Here is a 16,826-nt window from a genome sequence, read left to right as displayed (position 1 = left end):
GAAATGCGAGCAGGGTGGTTAATTCAGCCCAGTTGTCAGTAAGTTTAAAAGTTCTGATCTAATAAGTGGTTGGTCTGCTAGACAATTCTTTATTAATCACAGTTGTCAATGTTTTCTTGTATATCATGAAGTAAGAAACTAACAAGACATGTATATACACATAAAATATTAATTTATAAAAGAGCATAAATAAAAAAGTTATTCACATCAGAATAACATCACACTAAAGACATCAAACTAGAAAAAACTTGTTAAAAACTATTTTTATTTAAGCTACTTCTGATTTTTAATTTAATCGGCTATTAACTGACAGACAAAACATTTCAAGATGGATTTTATCATACATTTACAGGTTTGGTCACCATAAATACTCTTTAACTATCTACAACAATGAAACAACAAAGATGTGAAACTTAAAGGTTTGTTATACATCAATTTGCTTACATGAAAGACTGGCTGCATGTTTTTCTTTGTTGTTCTTGCAGGTTTCAAAACTACATGCCCTGGGCTACCAGCCAATTCTGTTTCTTGGACAGTTTGACCGTAAGGGCCGTATAGTAGGGGACGTGATCACTCAGATCGAACCAGCGGAAGGTGCTGCACGTGACATCCTCATGAAGATGAGGAAGCTTTATGAACACCTTCTGAGAAGTAAGATATGCTTTGTCCATTATCTGTAACCAGGTGTCCTTATCAGGTAGCCTATCCTAGCTGTCTTTGGGTGATACTCATGGTACACCCTAGATAAGAAGGCAGATCACCACGAGGTACACAGAGACAAACAAGATGGTGAGGATGAGGATAGTTAACAGTCACCAGCTATTCTATTCTATTCTACTCTACTCTATTCTGTTCTGTTCTGTTCTATTATATTCTATTATTCAGCCAAGGTTCAGACCAGTAATCTTCTTGCTGTGAGGTAACAGCTGCCCTACATGTCCTGTTGCTAACATAAAATAGTGTTATATATGCCTTATTACCTCCCCATGTGGCGTTCACATCACCAAAGCTAGCCATACTGAACCTCTGGTGTTACCCACCTGAACAATTTTGTATGTGTGTGTGTGTATAGTATGGTCTTTCACACTCATGTATATACAAATGTAATTTTAAAAATCTTCACGAAAACCAGACCTGATAATTCACTTCGAGACTTTCTTGTATAACAAATGTTATAATGTTACCAATATGAACACCAAGATTCTTAAATAACTTATATACTTCTTAAGAGGTTACCTGATTACCTCCCTGAGGTAGTTAGCATCACCATTGTACAAAACTCCTAAGTCACAGTACTAGCTTGAAGTGTCAAATGTTATGCACTACAAAGTCAGGAAAGTAGTGTCATCAGAGGAAAAAAGTCATTAGCTATCTGGATTTATAGTCACACTCATTAATTTATTAATGTACAATGTAGAAAAGCACTACAGATGTCACACTACCCTAGAGGGCACTTGTACTGAATGATTTGGGTCAGTGAGTGTGTGAGATGACATATTTGATGCCAATATTTACAAGTTGTAACTTTAGCAAAAACTTAACTGAAAACATGCAAATCACTACTTATTATGTGTTTATGTGTACTGTACATTTTTTCAACCCATTTTAATGAATATTTAATATTTAAAATTTTGCAGAATTACAAGCTTCACCTCCTGCTAAAAGTTCTACACCAGCAGCTGGACCATCCTCTGCTGACAGTGTCGATGCTGGACCAGTCCCAGACCCAGAGGCTCTAAACGAGGAATTTATTCTTCATTTAGAGACTGTACCAACATCTTCCCTCTGTCAGCCTCCTGCATCCTCCTCTTCATCTCTGCTTCCTCCTGCATCCTCCTCTTCGTCTCTGCTTCCTCCTGCATCCTCCTCTTCGTCTCTGCTTCCTCCTGCATCCTCCTCTCCATCTCTGCTTCCTCCTGCATCCTCCTCTCCGTCTCTGCTTCCTCCTGCATCCTCTCTGTCTCTGCTTCCTCCTGCATCCTCCTCTCCGTCTCTGCTTCCTCCTGCATCCTCCTCTCCATCTCTGCTTCCTCCTGCATCCTCCTCTTCATCTCTGCTTCCTCCTGCATCCTCCTCTTCATCTCTGCTTCCTCCTGCTTCCTCCTCTCCGTCTCTGCTTCCTCCTGCATCCTCCTCTCCGTCTCTGCTTCCTCCTGCATCCTCCTCTTCATCTCTGCTTCCTCCTGCATCCTCCTCTTCATCTCTGCTTCCTCCTGCATCCTCCTCTCCATCTCTGCTTCCTCCTGCATCCTCCTCTCCACATCCTGCATCTCCCTCAATTTCTACGGTGTACACCTCGGATGTCCCAAACAAAAAAAGGACAAGGATAGGTTAGATGTTATGGTATTGTAAATGTACGAAACACATGACAGGTTCGTTAAGTTTGTTAAGATTTCTTTTTCTTAATTTTTGCATTTTCTCCAGTTTTACAGACCTCATGTAAATATTTCATTTGTTATTTTTCAGAATGCCGAAAACACCGTACACAGAAGATTTTCAAATATGAAGAGATAGTAGACAGGAGAGTTGTAAATGTAAGTAATTTAGCCTGCTGTTGTGCAGATTTGTTTGCGTCTTTGGACTTCCCGGATTTGAACTGTGCCTGACTGACTATCCATAAGCTTTTGTATTTGATGAATCTACACTAATTCAGCCACTGAGTCAGGATTTCGCTCCAAATAGGACATTAAATAAGAACATACTACCTGATACGACCTGGTCGTGCTGCCTTCCTGATGTTTACATTCTTTAAAGTCCTCCTGACATCATGCTCAGAAGGAGTGATTGATGTGGAGGTGCTCCTTCCCATTCAGTAACATCTGCTTCAGTTAGTTTTGCTTGTGAGCCACAATGTAAGCAGTGTTGCTTTGCTGACATGCACTCGATGCTGGCAGTACAAGCATTGTAGTGGTTCTTATGTTTTTGTAAACTAATTGTATAATATATTGAGCCATTCAATAGTACACAAATGTTTATAAGCTCCTTTTTGTATGCAACTTGCATGTCTTTCTTAATTTATTGTTTGTTTATATCATGTTTTTCAGGAAAAAGAAGAAGTTAAAGTCAAGTGGAAGCCCTGCTCAACATGGTATGTAGTAACAACTTTGTTGGACGGGAACAGACATTCATATTGTTGACAAATAGTTATCACCTCAATTTGAACTCATGTATTTGGACTAAAGTAAATTGGGAGCTTTTAGCTATCGAGCTCCTCTTCTGTGAGGAGCTTGATAGCTGTCCACCTCCAAAGTCCATTATGAGTTTTGGAGGTGGACATGGTCAACACTTTTAAGAGTAGGCATAAGACTTTACTTATTTATAGAGCTTATAGTTAGGGCTGGTTCAGGTCAGCCCTTAGTTATGCTGTCATAGGACCAGACTGCCGGGGGTTAGTGTCGCCCCCCCCCCTCTGTCTGTCTCTTTCAGGGTTATGCAGGCTCAGTATTGGTTGAAGATGCAGTCACGTCTCGTTTTACTAAAAACTCTCCCCCTCTCCCTCACCATCTGTAAACATACATGTCTCAGTAATGCAGTTCATGCATGTTACTAACTAAACTTCTTCCCTGGAGTTTCTGTGCTCTCTCATCCAGCAGGTTCCGATGGATCGTGGCTGCTGCTGTGGTCCTGCTTGACATCTACTACATATATTATTACTCTCTGACTTGATTTATATTACAATGAAGGTGTATAAAGCATGACATGAATATAGAAGATATTTCATCCTAAAAAATTGTCATATGTCACAACCTAAATTGTCCTATTGTGTGTGTGGTTGTCGTTATTGTTTGTTATGTTTTTCTCCTGACAGTGGCAAAGTGTGGGATGACACATGGGAACCTGCGCAGTTTTACACACAGTAAACCAGGCACCACAGGTCGCAGAGATCGCACAGTTCACAGTTTGTAGTTCAGCATAAAAGTTCAAAATAAAATATTTACTATACATTTCAACCAGTGTCAGTCTCTGTTTCACTCTCTAATTGTGGCTTAAGTACCTAACACATACATGAATCTGATCGATCAATAATATCTTCCCTGCACTCGATATCTCATAGTTTTACATATCAGCCAACATTATTGTCTACATCCTCATAAATATAGAAGTGACTTGCTTATTATAACATGTTACAAGTTAAAGTAATACTGCACTGCACGTATAGTAAGTAACACCTACTGTGTATGGGAGCCTAAAGCAAAGTTAACTGCACCAGTACCAGCTTCAGAACATATTGTATATTATATGTTTCTACTTTTTTGTAATATGTCATGTTTAGATGCAGTGACAATTGCACATTTGGAGTTGTGGTCATATGTGGTTTTTATCTATATCTACATACATACTATATATATATATATATATATATATATATATATATATATATATACACACACACACACATATACATACACATACATACAGGGTATTAGAAAAAAATTGACATTTTTTGCTATTTTTCTTGTTTGTTTGTACAATATTATTGTGTACATATTACATATGTAACATTATTGTTAATATTATTATTAGATATCAAAGATACAATTTGATTGAGGGTTTTCCTGTCATAATTTCAATACAAATGCAATTACACACGTAAACAATAGGATCAAAAGAAACTTTTAAAAAGTCTGTCGATCAAATGCTGATTTTCAAAACATTCTAGAGGAAAATAGAGATAAAATAATCTGAACAGTAACAGTGATCTTGGATGATGATGGAGGCTTCAATGGATTATTCTGTTTCAATCAATAGGTTTGTATCTATGACAATAATTTGATAAGTTTAACAGGTTGGTTTAGGCCTGGCAATACTGGAAATATTCACAAACTTTTGTTTTTGAAGAATGTTTCTTTTTTGGGATGAAGCTATCTGGCAAAATGACACAGCCCTTTAACCTCATCTGTATGTCTACCATGTGGCTATGATACTGGATTTTGGTTTGATGAATATGCAGGTTACAGCTGGGGAATGGCAGTATGTTGTGGATTGATTTGGCATGTTCAACCACTGTCACACCAAACTCTCTCACTTATAACATGATAAAGGCCTCTTACTCAGTGTCATGGATTTTCCAACCCGTTCTCACTCCCAAAGCGTAACATTTTACGCTAGGTGACAAATCGTCAACATATTACGTTTTCGGCTACCCACCACGTTCCTAAATGACGACCTCGGAAAAAAGAGGAAATATGAGAACCGTCTGGAATGAATCTACACATGCTCGCTCTTTTTCTTCAAATCGCTTAGAAACACGCTATTTAACATCATTAAAGTCCTGGTTAAGGTCAGGAATAAGGTTATGGTCAGGGCTAGGGATAAGGTTAGGTTTAGGGCTGGAATACAGGGCTGGAACGTCTATTACCGCGGGAGCGTCATTGCACTGGACTCCAGCCATAACCCGCCGCGTACCATAAGAACGCCGAAGGTCTCCTTTCGCGTTCCTCAGGAACGCCGCGGGACGTGACAAAACGTCGACATGTTACGCCTCGGGAGTGAGAACGCTCTGGGATTTTCTGTAGTTTTGGGGACACAGGGCCAAAGTCTGAGGCAATAAGTCAGATCAAAGAAGGCAATGATTCTAAAATGGGAGTTTACTTATGTCATTATATATATCCTGGAATATGTGCCTGAGGATAGTTGTCATGAATTCAATATTAAATCAAAGTATTCCTTAATTACCACAGCTGACACGAGTTCTCCATAGTTGCCTGCTGTCTCAGGATCTGTCTCCAAAAAGGAGAAGGGTCTGGCTGCAGCCACTGTGGAGCTCCACAGTAACCGGATACACGTGACCTCCACACTAACCGGAAGCACGTGACCTCCACAGTAGCCGTAAACACGCATGGATACCGTGGAAGTCTTGCAAGTTGATCGCAAAGGTTGGTTAAGTCTTTCTTAAATAAATTTGCCGTTGGTGATTTCATAATTCTAGGAATCGTCTAGTTTTCTTACAATGATCATGTTGCCACTTTTTTTGCGTTACAACAACATTCCTCCTTATTTTAATGTTTTTTCATCGTGCTCCATGGCAGAGAAACACACAGATATGCTTTTTCCTGGGCCTGGTTTAAGTAAGAGAGCTGGATTAACGGCTTCTGTGCGCGAGAAGAAGCAAAAAACACATTTTGCATTAGAGTATGATTTATTGTTGGAGTCAGAGATGCAAAATAACGAATACTTCAATACTGTACTTAAGTAGAATTTTCTGGTATCTTTACTTTACTGCTGTACTTTTTTGTGCCTACTGTATACTTCTTTATACTTCTCACATTTTAGCACGCGTATCTGTACTTTGTAATCCGTACATTTGTAAATCAGCCCCCCGCACGCGTGCTTTGGACGCAAGATTACTTCAAAATTTTGTACATAAATTATATTTTAGACCCTGTACTTCTTACTTCCACTTGACTAAAAAGTCGAGTCGGTGCTTTTTAAACAGAGGTATCTAAACTGTAGTAAGGAACGTGTGTACTTGTGACACCTTTGGTTAGCGTCAACACTGTAAATTTCGTCACAAACAGATTTAGATATTTATCAATACTTCTATTCGTCATTCTATTCTGTACAGCTTTTTTTTATTGCCCAGATTTTAGTTAGCCTCTGTTCAATTAACTGTTATATGTCAATAGAAACATATCTCACAAATTAAAGTGTCTTGTAAAATATTTGTGTTTTTTTTCAAGAATTTTCTTCCCAAATCTATTACATGCCAACTGTAAATTGTTATTTCTGCTAAAACCTTAACTTAAATGTGTATATGGTGTTTATCTGTTTCTCTCTCTGTTTTAGATGCACATATCAATCTGGAATTCGGGCTTAAAGCCAGAATTGCAGGAATGCAACACGTGTTGCAGAGGACTCTTTCACTGCCCTCTGTGCCCCACTTTCAACCCTACTGTCAGGGCAAAGATTGAGGAGCATCTAAGTGTGCATATAAAAAATGCTTTGCCTTTCAAAGGTATGTTTGTATTAAATATACTTTATAGTTATAAATATGCACTTTTTTAAGCACTTCTGCAGTATCTTTGTTGACTTAAAAGTTGCTGTTGATATTGTACAGTTCAGTGCATTCATCTGCAACAAAAATAGTGTTTTTATAAAATATATTTTTATTTACTTTTCACCACTTTTCTTGACATAACTTTTGTGATCCATACCATTTTTCTTTCATTATTGAGGTTGGCTTGGATGTTTTTGTTAACATGTACAATCTGATTGTTAGACAAATTGATTGCATTCTATACAACTACATTTAAATTACATCTGTTTGTTTGTTTGTTTGTTTTTTTTCTCTTACAGATAAAATGATATGCCGGTGCAGGCTGCCTTGTAGGACAACAGGACACTTTCACCGCCCTGTCTGTAAGATTACAATCATACGGCGTGGGGATATGGCAAGGCATTTATTGTCTTGTCAGCATTCTTCAATGCCAAGTCAGCCACCATTATCAGGACTGCTCCCCGCTGAACTCTCCGAGGAGACCCGTATTCCTCCGGCAGTACTCTTCGAGGAGCCCCGTCTCCCCCCCAAGGTTTTGTCTTCGGTTTCTGAGTCTTTGTTAGAACATTCATATGCTCTACCCTCTGTGTTCAATAAAACTGCAGCTGATGGAAAGTCCATGAAAATGACATGCCCTCACTGTGGCCTTACTCTTCGTAGCTCTGGCAAGCTATTTGCACACTGGAGAGAGGAAGCCAAAGCTGTGCTTGAAGGACAACACGTGCCCACTTTCAGACTGAAAAAGCACAAGTTCCAGGAAGTCAGTCAGGTCAGTATTCACTTTAAACAGTAGTGTAATTACATGGTTAGTGACATTTGAATAACTGTTAAAAAACTGTTCTGCAACAGAGAAATAACTATGTTTTCATCCCCATTTTCCTGACACAGGAGCCAGCAGTTGTTGAAGATCTGCGTCCTGCTGTGCAGTGGGTTGTCCAAAATAAGGCACTTTTCCGTGGACACGTAACAATGCCCAAATATCTGTCCTTAAATCAAGGGGACCAGCAGAGGGTCTTAAGAGACATGTCAGAGGAAGAAGACACTGGAGCAAGGGACTTGTTCCTCTTTGTTTTTCAGTTTGCAGAGGACATGGAGCTGATGAGCAGGGGCTAAGGGTCAGTGCTATGTTTGACATGTAATGGACAAATGAAGGCACTGGCTGTGTTTGTTTGTTTGTTTAATATGTTGTTGTTTTTTTTGTTTTGTTTTTGCATAGTACAAAATTCCAATTAAACTTATTTCAAAATGTTGTTCACTTTATTCTGTGTCCATACTTATAATAAAGGATTACAGTGTAACAGCATTAAATATAAATGTAACAGCATTTTTTTGAACTTGTATTTTCAAAATAAAAAGCTTATTGTTGATATTAACAGTAAAGAATTGTAATCAATAATGTTTTTATACATTTTAAACATTAACACTCTGGGCTCTATCCTGGCCATCTGTGGACACTTCACTTATTCTTTTTTTTGACTACTGCACTGCAGTGGACCAAAAGAATGACACGGGTTTGATCTTAAGGATCTAATAGTTGTGTGTGTTGTGCATGACATTGCCACACAAATATGTATTTGCAAGATAGAGTAGAATAAATTATGACGCATGAAATATTACATAGGCTGCAGTGAATTTCTGTTGATACAGGCAATTGAGCTTTGAGTTTCCCAGTCAAACTTAGCTTTGAAGCACCTGCTAAAAACACTTTTACTCTTGTACATTTAATAACAAGACACCATAGCCAAAATATTAACAAAATGTATATTATTAAAAAATTCAAAGCTGCAGCACATACAGCAACAAACACCGTTAGTAAATGTGTCCTGGAGTTTATGCAGGTGCAGAAAGTGCTGCTACTGTAAGTAAGCCTAACAGCTTCCAGATCACTTATTTTTCTGGAAAGATGGTAGGAAGGGCATCACTGCTCATTTCTACAGTCTCCCAGATCTTGGAATACAATCCCTTTGTACCATGAAACCACTTCGCAGTACTAGGATTCCACTAAAACCTATAAAGAGAGTGATCCTGGAAGAAATGGGGCACACACTAGTGACCTCAACAATTGCAAGACAGCCTTTTCCCCGATGCTCAGATGGGGAAAAAAAGGAAGTTTCATGAAAACATTAGGACTTTATCACCATTTTATCTGAAAAGTTAATGGTAATATATAACCTAACTGGCTATAAAGAGTAAAAAATTTAGATACAATTTTGATTTTGATGAAAAGGACTGGTGCTATTTTAAAGAGTCACGTCGGTAAAAGTAGATATATTGTTTTAAGAAATATACATTTTATAGCATTTTGTGAACATACACAAAAAGTGGCCATTTTTGGCAACAAACAAGCTGAGAGAGAGTTTTATATTTTTGGCTCTCCTTGAACAAAAATAATAGTGCATAATAATCAATGTCGATGTTAATCAATTAGATGTCCCAGACTCTACTATCAATAATACAGCAGCCCCTCGTTTATCGCTGGTGTTACGTTCTAAAAATAACCTGCGGTAGGTGAAATCCATGAAGTAGCCAACTTTATTTTTTACAATTATTATAGATGTTAAGACTGTAAAACCCCTCACCACATGCTTTATACACTTTTCTCAGACAGGCATGAACATTTTCACACTTTTCTCTTTTGTTTAAACACTCTTAGAGTTCAAACCTTCGTAGAAACATGAGTCCAGTATTATGGAATGAAACCTAAAGGTGCATTTGAGGGTGCAAAACGTGTCGTCGGCATTGTTGTGTTTGTTTGGGAGAAAACCTACAAACATACAGTACAGCACTTCAGAGTTACACTGCTAGCGATCGAAGATTTATGTAAATTCGACAAGCTAAACGCATTCTGTACTGTACAGCAGGAGTCCCCAACCTTTTTGCACCACAGACCACTTTAATGTCAGACAATATTTTCAGGGAACGACCTTTAAGGTGTCGCGGATAAATACAACAAAAGAATAAAAAAAAGAAACTGTGGTATTTTGTAAATATAATAATAAACGTGACTTGAGCTGTGCGCCAACAACAATGACAGTGACATCCTCCTCTCTGCTTTTTAATGCTCTCTGGTCGCTATGGTAACGCGTAAATAGTTCTTTCAAAATAAGACACACAACTACAACCATACATTTCACACCGGAGGATCAACTCTCGCGGAACGGTACCAAAAGACTCACGGACCGGGCCTATTAGGGACCGCTCCTGTACAGGAGACACTGGACTCGATTGATTGACAATGGTCTACAGCAATCAGAACGCACAACGCGATGTACTGTAAAAAAAAAAAATTAATCAGCGAAACAGCAAGTGTCACTTTTGGCCACGAACAATTTAGGGGATGGTGAATTTTTTTTGAACAAACCCAGAGTGTTAAAAACCCCCACTTAAAACCATTTTTTTCTCAGCAGCATCAATAGTAACAAAAACGCAATTTAGATTTCGCTGTCAAAGTCGATTTAACCAAAGTTACGTGTTTACGGCAAGTGTGGAGGTCACGTGTTTCCGGTTACTGTGGAGGTCACGTGTTTCCGGTTACTGTGGAGGTCACGTGTTTCCGGTTACTGTGGAGCTCCACAGTGGCTGCAGCCAGATGCTCTTGCCAAAAAGGACCAGGGAGCGCTAATATGTTATGTTCTAAACTGATGAAGAAAATGCACATTAAACATAATATAAACTTACTGAGTGAAGTAATGTCAAGAGGATTCCTTTAGCTCCTATTGGGTTGGTTCCTTGATCAATGCAATACAGAATCATTAATCTGGTTTTATGTAATGTCCTTAAAACATGTCAAAATGAGGCTCACTAGTCTGTGTGGCCTCCATATGCCTGTATGACCTCCCTACAACACCTGGGCATGCTCCTGATGAAGTGGCAGATGCTCTCCTGATGGATCTCCTCCCAGACTCCAGGACTAAAGCATCTGCCCACTCCTGGACATTTTGTGGTGCAGTTGGTGGATGGAGCGAGACATGATGTCCCAGATGTCCTCAATTGGATTCAAGTCTGGGGAATGGGCGGGCCAGTCCACAGCAACAATGCCTTCGTCTTGCAGGAACTGCTGACACACTCCAGCCACATGAGGTCTAGGATTGTCGTGCATTAGGAGGAACCCGGGGCCAACCGCACCAGCATATGGTCTCACAAGGGGTCTGAGGATCTCATCTCAGTACCTAATGGCAGTCAGGCTACCTCTGCCGAACACATGGAGGGCTGTGCAGCTCCCCAAAGAAATGCCACCCCACACCAAAACTGACCCACTGCCAAACTCATGCTGGAGGATGTTGCAGGCAGCAGAAGGTTCTCTACGGCGTCTCCAGACTCTGTCACAAGTGCTCAGTGTGAACCTGCCTTCATCCGTGAGGAGCAAAGTTGCCAATCTTTGTGTTCTCTGGCAAATGCCAAACATCCGGCACGGTGTTGGGCTGTAAGCACAACCCCCACCTGTGGACGTCGGGCCCTCATAACACCCTCATGGAGTCCGTTTCTGACCATTTGAGCAGACGTGCACATTTGTGTCCTGCTGGAGGTCATTTTGCACAGCTCTGGCCTTTCTTTCCTACCCCACAGTACCTTCCCTTACCATTCGTTTCCTACTCTTTTACTTCTTCTTTGATGATGGTGGTCTTTCTAGGTAAGCAATTTCATTTGCTCTGGGGCGAGTCACTGGCTCGGGTGCATTCTGGGACTGTCAGTTCACCAGTGTGCTGGCATGCTTCTTAACAAACACACCACTACAGCAAACATCTCAATTGTACTTGTTGATTTCTTCGACAAAACACTGAACAAAAAAATTACTTGTGAGTGTGCTGCCTGGTGCTTTTAAATTTTGTGATAATTTGAGCAGCCCAGAAAGCATCCCATAAATTAAATTATGTTATCGTATCTGAACATGTACACTAGTCATTAAATTAGATGGGAAAGAATGATTCAGGGTAAACACCTGCACCAAGGAAATTCCATTTTTCTTCTCAAAATGTAAAATGTCTGTTGAAAAATCACATTAAACAGAGATGTGATTAACTTTTTATTTTACCAAACATAACATCAGTGATGACACAATCAGTCTTCATCAGAAGTGCTCAAATAACTCTCAGTGGCATCGTCTGGAATGTCTTCCTCCTCCTCAGAGTCTGTAACAAAGCGTATCTGTAACCGGAAGGTCGCCGGTTCGATCCCCGGGCTCTCTGTCCTGGTCGTTGTGTCCTTGGGCAAGACAGTTTACCCTACCGCCTACTGGTGTTGGCCAGAGGGGCCGATGGCGCGATATGGCAGCCTGGCTTCTGTCAGTCTGCCCCAGGGCAGCTGTGGCTACAACCGTAGCTTGCCTCCACCAGTGTGTGAATGTGAGAGTGACTGAATAGTGGCATTGTAAAGCGCTTTGGGCGCCTTGAAAAGCGCTATATAAATCCAATCTATTATTATTATTATAACAAGTATGTTGGTGTTCAGGTTTATAAAACCAATTAGTACGACATCATTTCAACCCAGGTTCTATCCAATTTGATGAAACGCAACAACTCTGCCATAAATTCTGCTTTTACAAGGCTTATTTTTCATTGTTTGTTGACACTGTCAGAAAGATCTTAATTCTACCTTAAGTTCTTTAATGAGGCCATGGTGGGTCCTATTGTTATACACGAGTGCATTATATTGAGACTCACCTTCAGCCCATTTCTGCACATCGGCCACCCATTGCTGCAGTGTGTCGTCATCCACACCCAGCTCATTTTTGGTCGCATTCAGGCTCTCCACTTGTTCTCTAAGGAGCCTTATGATCTAAGAATACATTAATAAATGTCATTCATATTGACATTAAAAGAGTACTGGTGTTTTTCCCCCATTACCACACACATTAAAATGGTTTTTGAAAAAAAAAAATCACCTTTAGATATCTCTGGCTCAAAGTGCGGCCCAGTTGTTCCACTTTCCTTTTGTTCCAGCCCAAAGCCAGGAGGGTCAGCATGTCTGTTCGCCCTGCATTTCAGTTAGTATACAAATAAGAATTAATGAGCAGGAGACTGAGTGGAATCTCAGACACGGACACATACCTGCTTTAGACATGTACTTCGTTGTGATGGCCGCCCTAGACAGGAAACTGTTTACTTGTTCCACCTCTTCTCCAACTGTTGAACTGGCCCCATCCTGAAACGCACCTCCCTATTTGATCTATAGAAAGGAGCTGCAGTATACCTCGCATTTCCAAGTGTGAGCCTTTGCATGCATGACGGAGAGAAAAGGAAGCATTGACAAGAGGTTCCTCAGCTCAGGGCACTGCTGAGCCACCTTGGTTAAATAGGGGAAATATTTACAGGCCACATCGGAGCAAAGGAACATAATATGTCCTGGGACGCTAGCTGCCAACTTCCTCTGGAGAAAAAGAGGGTAAGCAAAGATCTCCCCTCGAAACATGTTCAGTGCAGCTAAGAGGACTCCGTGGCGACAAACAGCTATTTCCATGCCCTCTTCATCCAACTTCCCAGTGGACTTTTTGGACGACTCCTTTGCTGCAGTCCAAGATGAAGATCCGCACAACCCTTTCCCTATACACTCAAAGATTTTAACATAAAAGACATGGCATGATTAAGCCCTATCAGGGACAAACTTTTTAAAACAAATGCATAACAATTAGCTGAATTAGCCTTGAGTCACACAAGACTTCATATTTCCCAAGGACAGCACTGATAACACAAAATAAAAATCATGTTGTTGTTTTTTTTAAATACACATGGTGACAAAATTAAGTACACATTAAGATAAAGTAAAGTAAATAGTATTACGACAACACCAAGAGAAAAATAAAATAAATATCGACCCATCCATATATGTATACACACACACACACACACACGTATGTGTATATGGTTATGGCATTAACGTTATTTTAACAAGATTAACGCTAACAGCACTAATATATATGTGTATCTTACATGATTTGTGTGTCTCTGGATGTATTTCACAAACTCAGCAACTTACTCATCTTTTTCAATGAAGACACCTTCAAAGTTCCCCTGCTCTGAAGTGCTGAACGAACACAGTGACAGTTGTTTGAAAAGAAACATTAAAATGCATTTTTCTACAAATCCATATTTGATTTATGTACACAATGCATAACGTACCTTGCATTAGACTGAAAGCGATAAAGCTTGCGGTTTCCATCAACTGAAACCTCAACGTTACCTGCTGGGCAGTCACACACATGGTCTGGCCTTTGCACAGGCAACAGCCGAACTAACATTAAAACACACAATATATATAAAAAGAATTAGAAATTAACTGATACACAATAAATATACAATAACAGCACACACTCATAGTACATAGCAAGAAATGTATAAGACTTAAAAACTGTACATATTGGCTTGTGAAACTCTGATGAAGGCTGCAAAAACCCTCCTGTTACTGCCTCTCTGCTGTGCAGGACAAAGTGTGTGTGAACTGCAATATCACAGTCAGCACAAAGGAATGGAAGAGGCAGGCAGTCCAGACACCTCACAACTACTTGTTTGCCACACTGACACACACGGTGTGACTGTGGATCCAGAGTAGCTAACATATTGTCTATAAGACAAGGCCTGGCCTCTTTCCACTTTTGCGAGGACACCATATTTCTGATCGCCCAGTGAGTAGCAGCTGACTCACACGACGTCTCACAAGTCATGGCTGCGTCCTCTTCTCCATCCTCCAACAACTGAAGGAGATCCTGATGAAGCACCTCAGTTCCACACACTAACAGAAAAAAAATAAAGAAAGGAAGAAACTCTTCCACAAAGTGAAAAACACTCTAGGCAGTATGTTTCTTAGGACTCCACAAAATCCCTGCCTAACTCAACTATAACAACAAATATAAAAGTAAACAGAAATCCCAATATATACAAGAAGGTAAAATACCTTTTGTTGGGTTGACACTGGCAACATAACTAGGTTCTTCACGTGGACATTGATGCTGATCTCTGGACACTGGGAGGAAAAAAGAGATTGAAGAATATTTACTTACTGAAATTCTTTGGTGAAAACAAGTTGTGAGATAAAATCAATGGTTGTGTGAACACTGACCACGTGGCATGCATCTAGTACTTCGACTGGTTGATGGTCTTTGAGGAATAAAAGCTCCCTGTCTGTCACGTTTTTTCCAGCGCACTGGTCTTGGCTGAAGTTCACTCTGTGCATCATTCTACGCAATTAACAAGGAAAAAAGGGAACACCTAAAATACAGTCCATGATTAAAGCAAAGATTATCAAACATCTTAAGTTAACCAACTTAATTTGACATAAACTTATATATACACATATATAAAAATTTATAAAAAAAAATTCAAATAATATAATGTTTACTCCAAAATATTAGACAAGCGTGTTCCCTCTTTAACAACTGTTTCCACTAAAAATGTTACCTGCATATTTTGAAGGAGTTCGTCAGCAGCCTGAAGCTCTTCCTCCAGCTCGGGATCCTCTGAATCACTCATTTTCAAGCTAAAGAGGAAAGAGATTTTTGCAGAACTCAGTGACATAAACACATAACTAACGCAATTCAAATGATTTTCAGTCTTGGCGCTCCAGTTAACGTTAGCAATTAACGTTAGCATCATCAGTTTATAAAGAGCTAGCAGAACTCTTAGCGCAAAAACTGCTTTACGCACTATGTGAGGGTATTTTGCAACACACAAGTCCTTTAAAGTTTGTAATAGATTTAATCCATCATCGTTGGATTAAATGGCTAATGCTGCAGTAGCCACGTGTAGTCGTTACCTAGCAAGTATGCTGACGGTAGCTGTAGCCATTTTTAAATGCATTAAACCATTTCCGAGATCAGTCACCTCTGTTTGTTTGAAGCTCTTATGAAAAACAAACTTTGAAACACACATCAAGGTATTACTTTAAATATATGTATTTTTTACATACCTGCATTAGAATCAATCAGTTCCGCCTCATTTTCTTATTCTTATAAATGGGTCTCTCCGTTCTCGCATCATCCTTTGCTTACACAGGTTGCGTCTGATTGGTTGGAGCCGAGAGCATCCAAAACTAACAGGAGTGGTCAATGAATCTATAAATGTGTCTTACGTGTGAAATGAAAATAATAAACCTAACAAAGGATTATGTACGTTAAATCTGCGCACTTTCAGCTCGTGAATCACTTTGGAAAACACTGTGTGATGGCCACAAAATGAAGCGATTTTATTGTTGAATTATCAGTGATACTTTCATGTGTTTTTGTTGAGAAATGTTAACAATGTCATTAAAAGAAAGCATTAAATTAGGGGGAAAAACCCGTTCGCGGAGAAGGTCCCCGGTTCTCCAGTTAGATTGTGCTTCACAGCCTCATGTTTCGCTGTGACGGGGTTATTATTGGAGTAAATGGATGGCTGGAGCCTCTGCTCGAAGCGTCTCTGATCGCCGCGAGCGGGTTCATATTGGAATGAATTGACAACCCACAGCGTCGCATAAAAACGTGGAAGGGTACCTTTAGCGTCAGCATGAGAAGGTAAGGGACGTGACAAATCGTCAGTATTTTACGTGTCGGGAGTGAGAACGGGTTGAGGAGGCAGATCCAGATCACCGGGGTGTTGTTCGAGATGTCAAAGTAAGGATTTGTTGTAGTCGTCCCATCAACTGGTCTCAGGAAAGGAAAGACAGGGAACCATGTCATTCCACCATTCTCCACTGGGACGTAAGGAGGTTGGTGGTGTTACTGCCAGTAGAGGAGCAAGAGGGACGTGGTTCATCCCCTGAGTACCCGAGAAATACTTGCGGATTGGGGACTCTTTGGTGTGGGGACCAGGCCCAACCTGTTTAAAACATGGTTATAAGGGTTTTTGTTTTCTATATCAGT

The 16,826-nt window shown here is 40.0% G+C and overlaps 2 protein-coding genes and 1 long non-coding RNA gene across 4 annotated transcripts; 2 read left to right on the top strand and 1 right to left on the bottom strand.

Annotated features, from left to right (window-relative positions):
* The first annotated feature begins 2,245 nt into the window (after positions 1-2,245).
* LOC120742688 lies at positions 2,246-3,988 on the top strand. The gene is made up of 3 exons (XR_005697926.1): positions 2,246-2,534; positions 3,045-3,088; positions 3,809-3,988. It is a non-coding gene; the product is annotated as an uncharacterized LOC120742688 (long non-coding RNA).
* A 1,765-nt stretch (positions 3,989-5,753) lies between these two features.
* Positions 5,754-8,288, top strand: LOC120742685. Of its 2 annotated transcripts, XR_005697925.1 has the most exons (5): positions 5,754-5,876; positions 6,787-6,955; positions 7,297-7,541; positions 7,658-7,766; positions 7,886-7,933. XR_005697925.1 is itself a non-coding variant. In XM_040046116.1 (4 exons), exons 2-4 carry the CDS (start codon positions 6,787-6,789, stop codon positions 8,108-8,110), a joined length of 864 nt encoding a protein of 287 aa, XP_039902050.1. In that variant the 5' UTR covers positions 5,766-5,876; the 3' UTR covers positions 8,111-8,288. The 2 variants fall into 2 exon arrangements, 1 of the variants encoding a protein (XP_039902050.1); XM_040046116.1 differs by having other exon boundaries at positions 5,766-5,876; positions 7,297-7,766; positions 7,886-8,288.
* A 4,894-nt stretch (positions 8,289-13,182) lies between these two features.
* Positions 13,183-15,816, bottom strand: LOC120742684. The gene is made up of 6 exons (XM_040046114.1): positions 15,388-15,816; positions 15,050-15,167; positions 14,885-14,953; positions 14,348-14,722; positions 14,113-14,224; positions 13,183-14,017 (listed from the first exon to the last, which is right to left on the bottom strand). The coding sequence occupies exons 1-6, from the start codon at positions 15,580-15,582 to the stop codon at positions 13,966-13,968; spliced, it is 921 nt and encodes a 306-aa protein (XP_039902048.1). The 5' UTR covers positions 15,583-15,816; the 3' UTR covers positions 13,183-13,965.
* Between the last annotated feature and the right edge of the window lie 1,010 nt (positions 15,817-16,826).

The sequence above is a fragment of the Simochromis diagramma genome, unplaced genomic scaffold (assembly GCF_900408965.1).
Source record: "Simochromis diagramma unplaced genomic scaffold, fSimDia1.1 OVJJ01000338.1, whole genome shotgun sequence".
NCBI classification, from domain to species: Eukaryota; Metazoa; Chordata; class Actinopteri; order Cichliformes; family Cichlidae; genus Simochromis; species Simochromis diagramma.
Note: the sequence above shows the minus strand (reverse complement) of the source record. Positions and strands in the feature narration are given on the sequence as shown.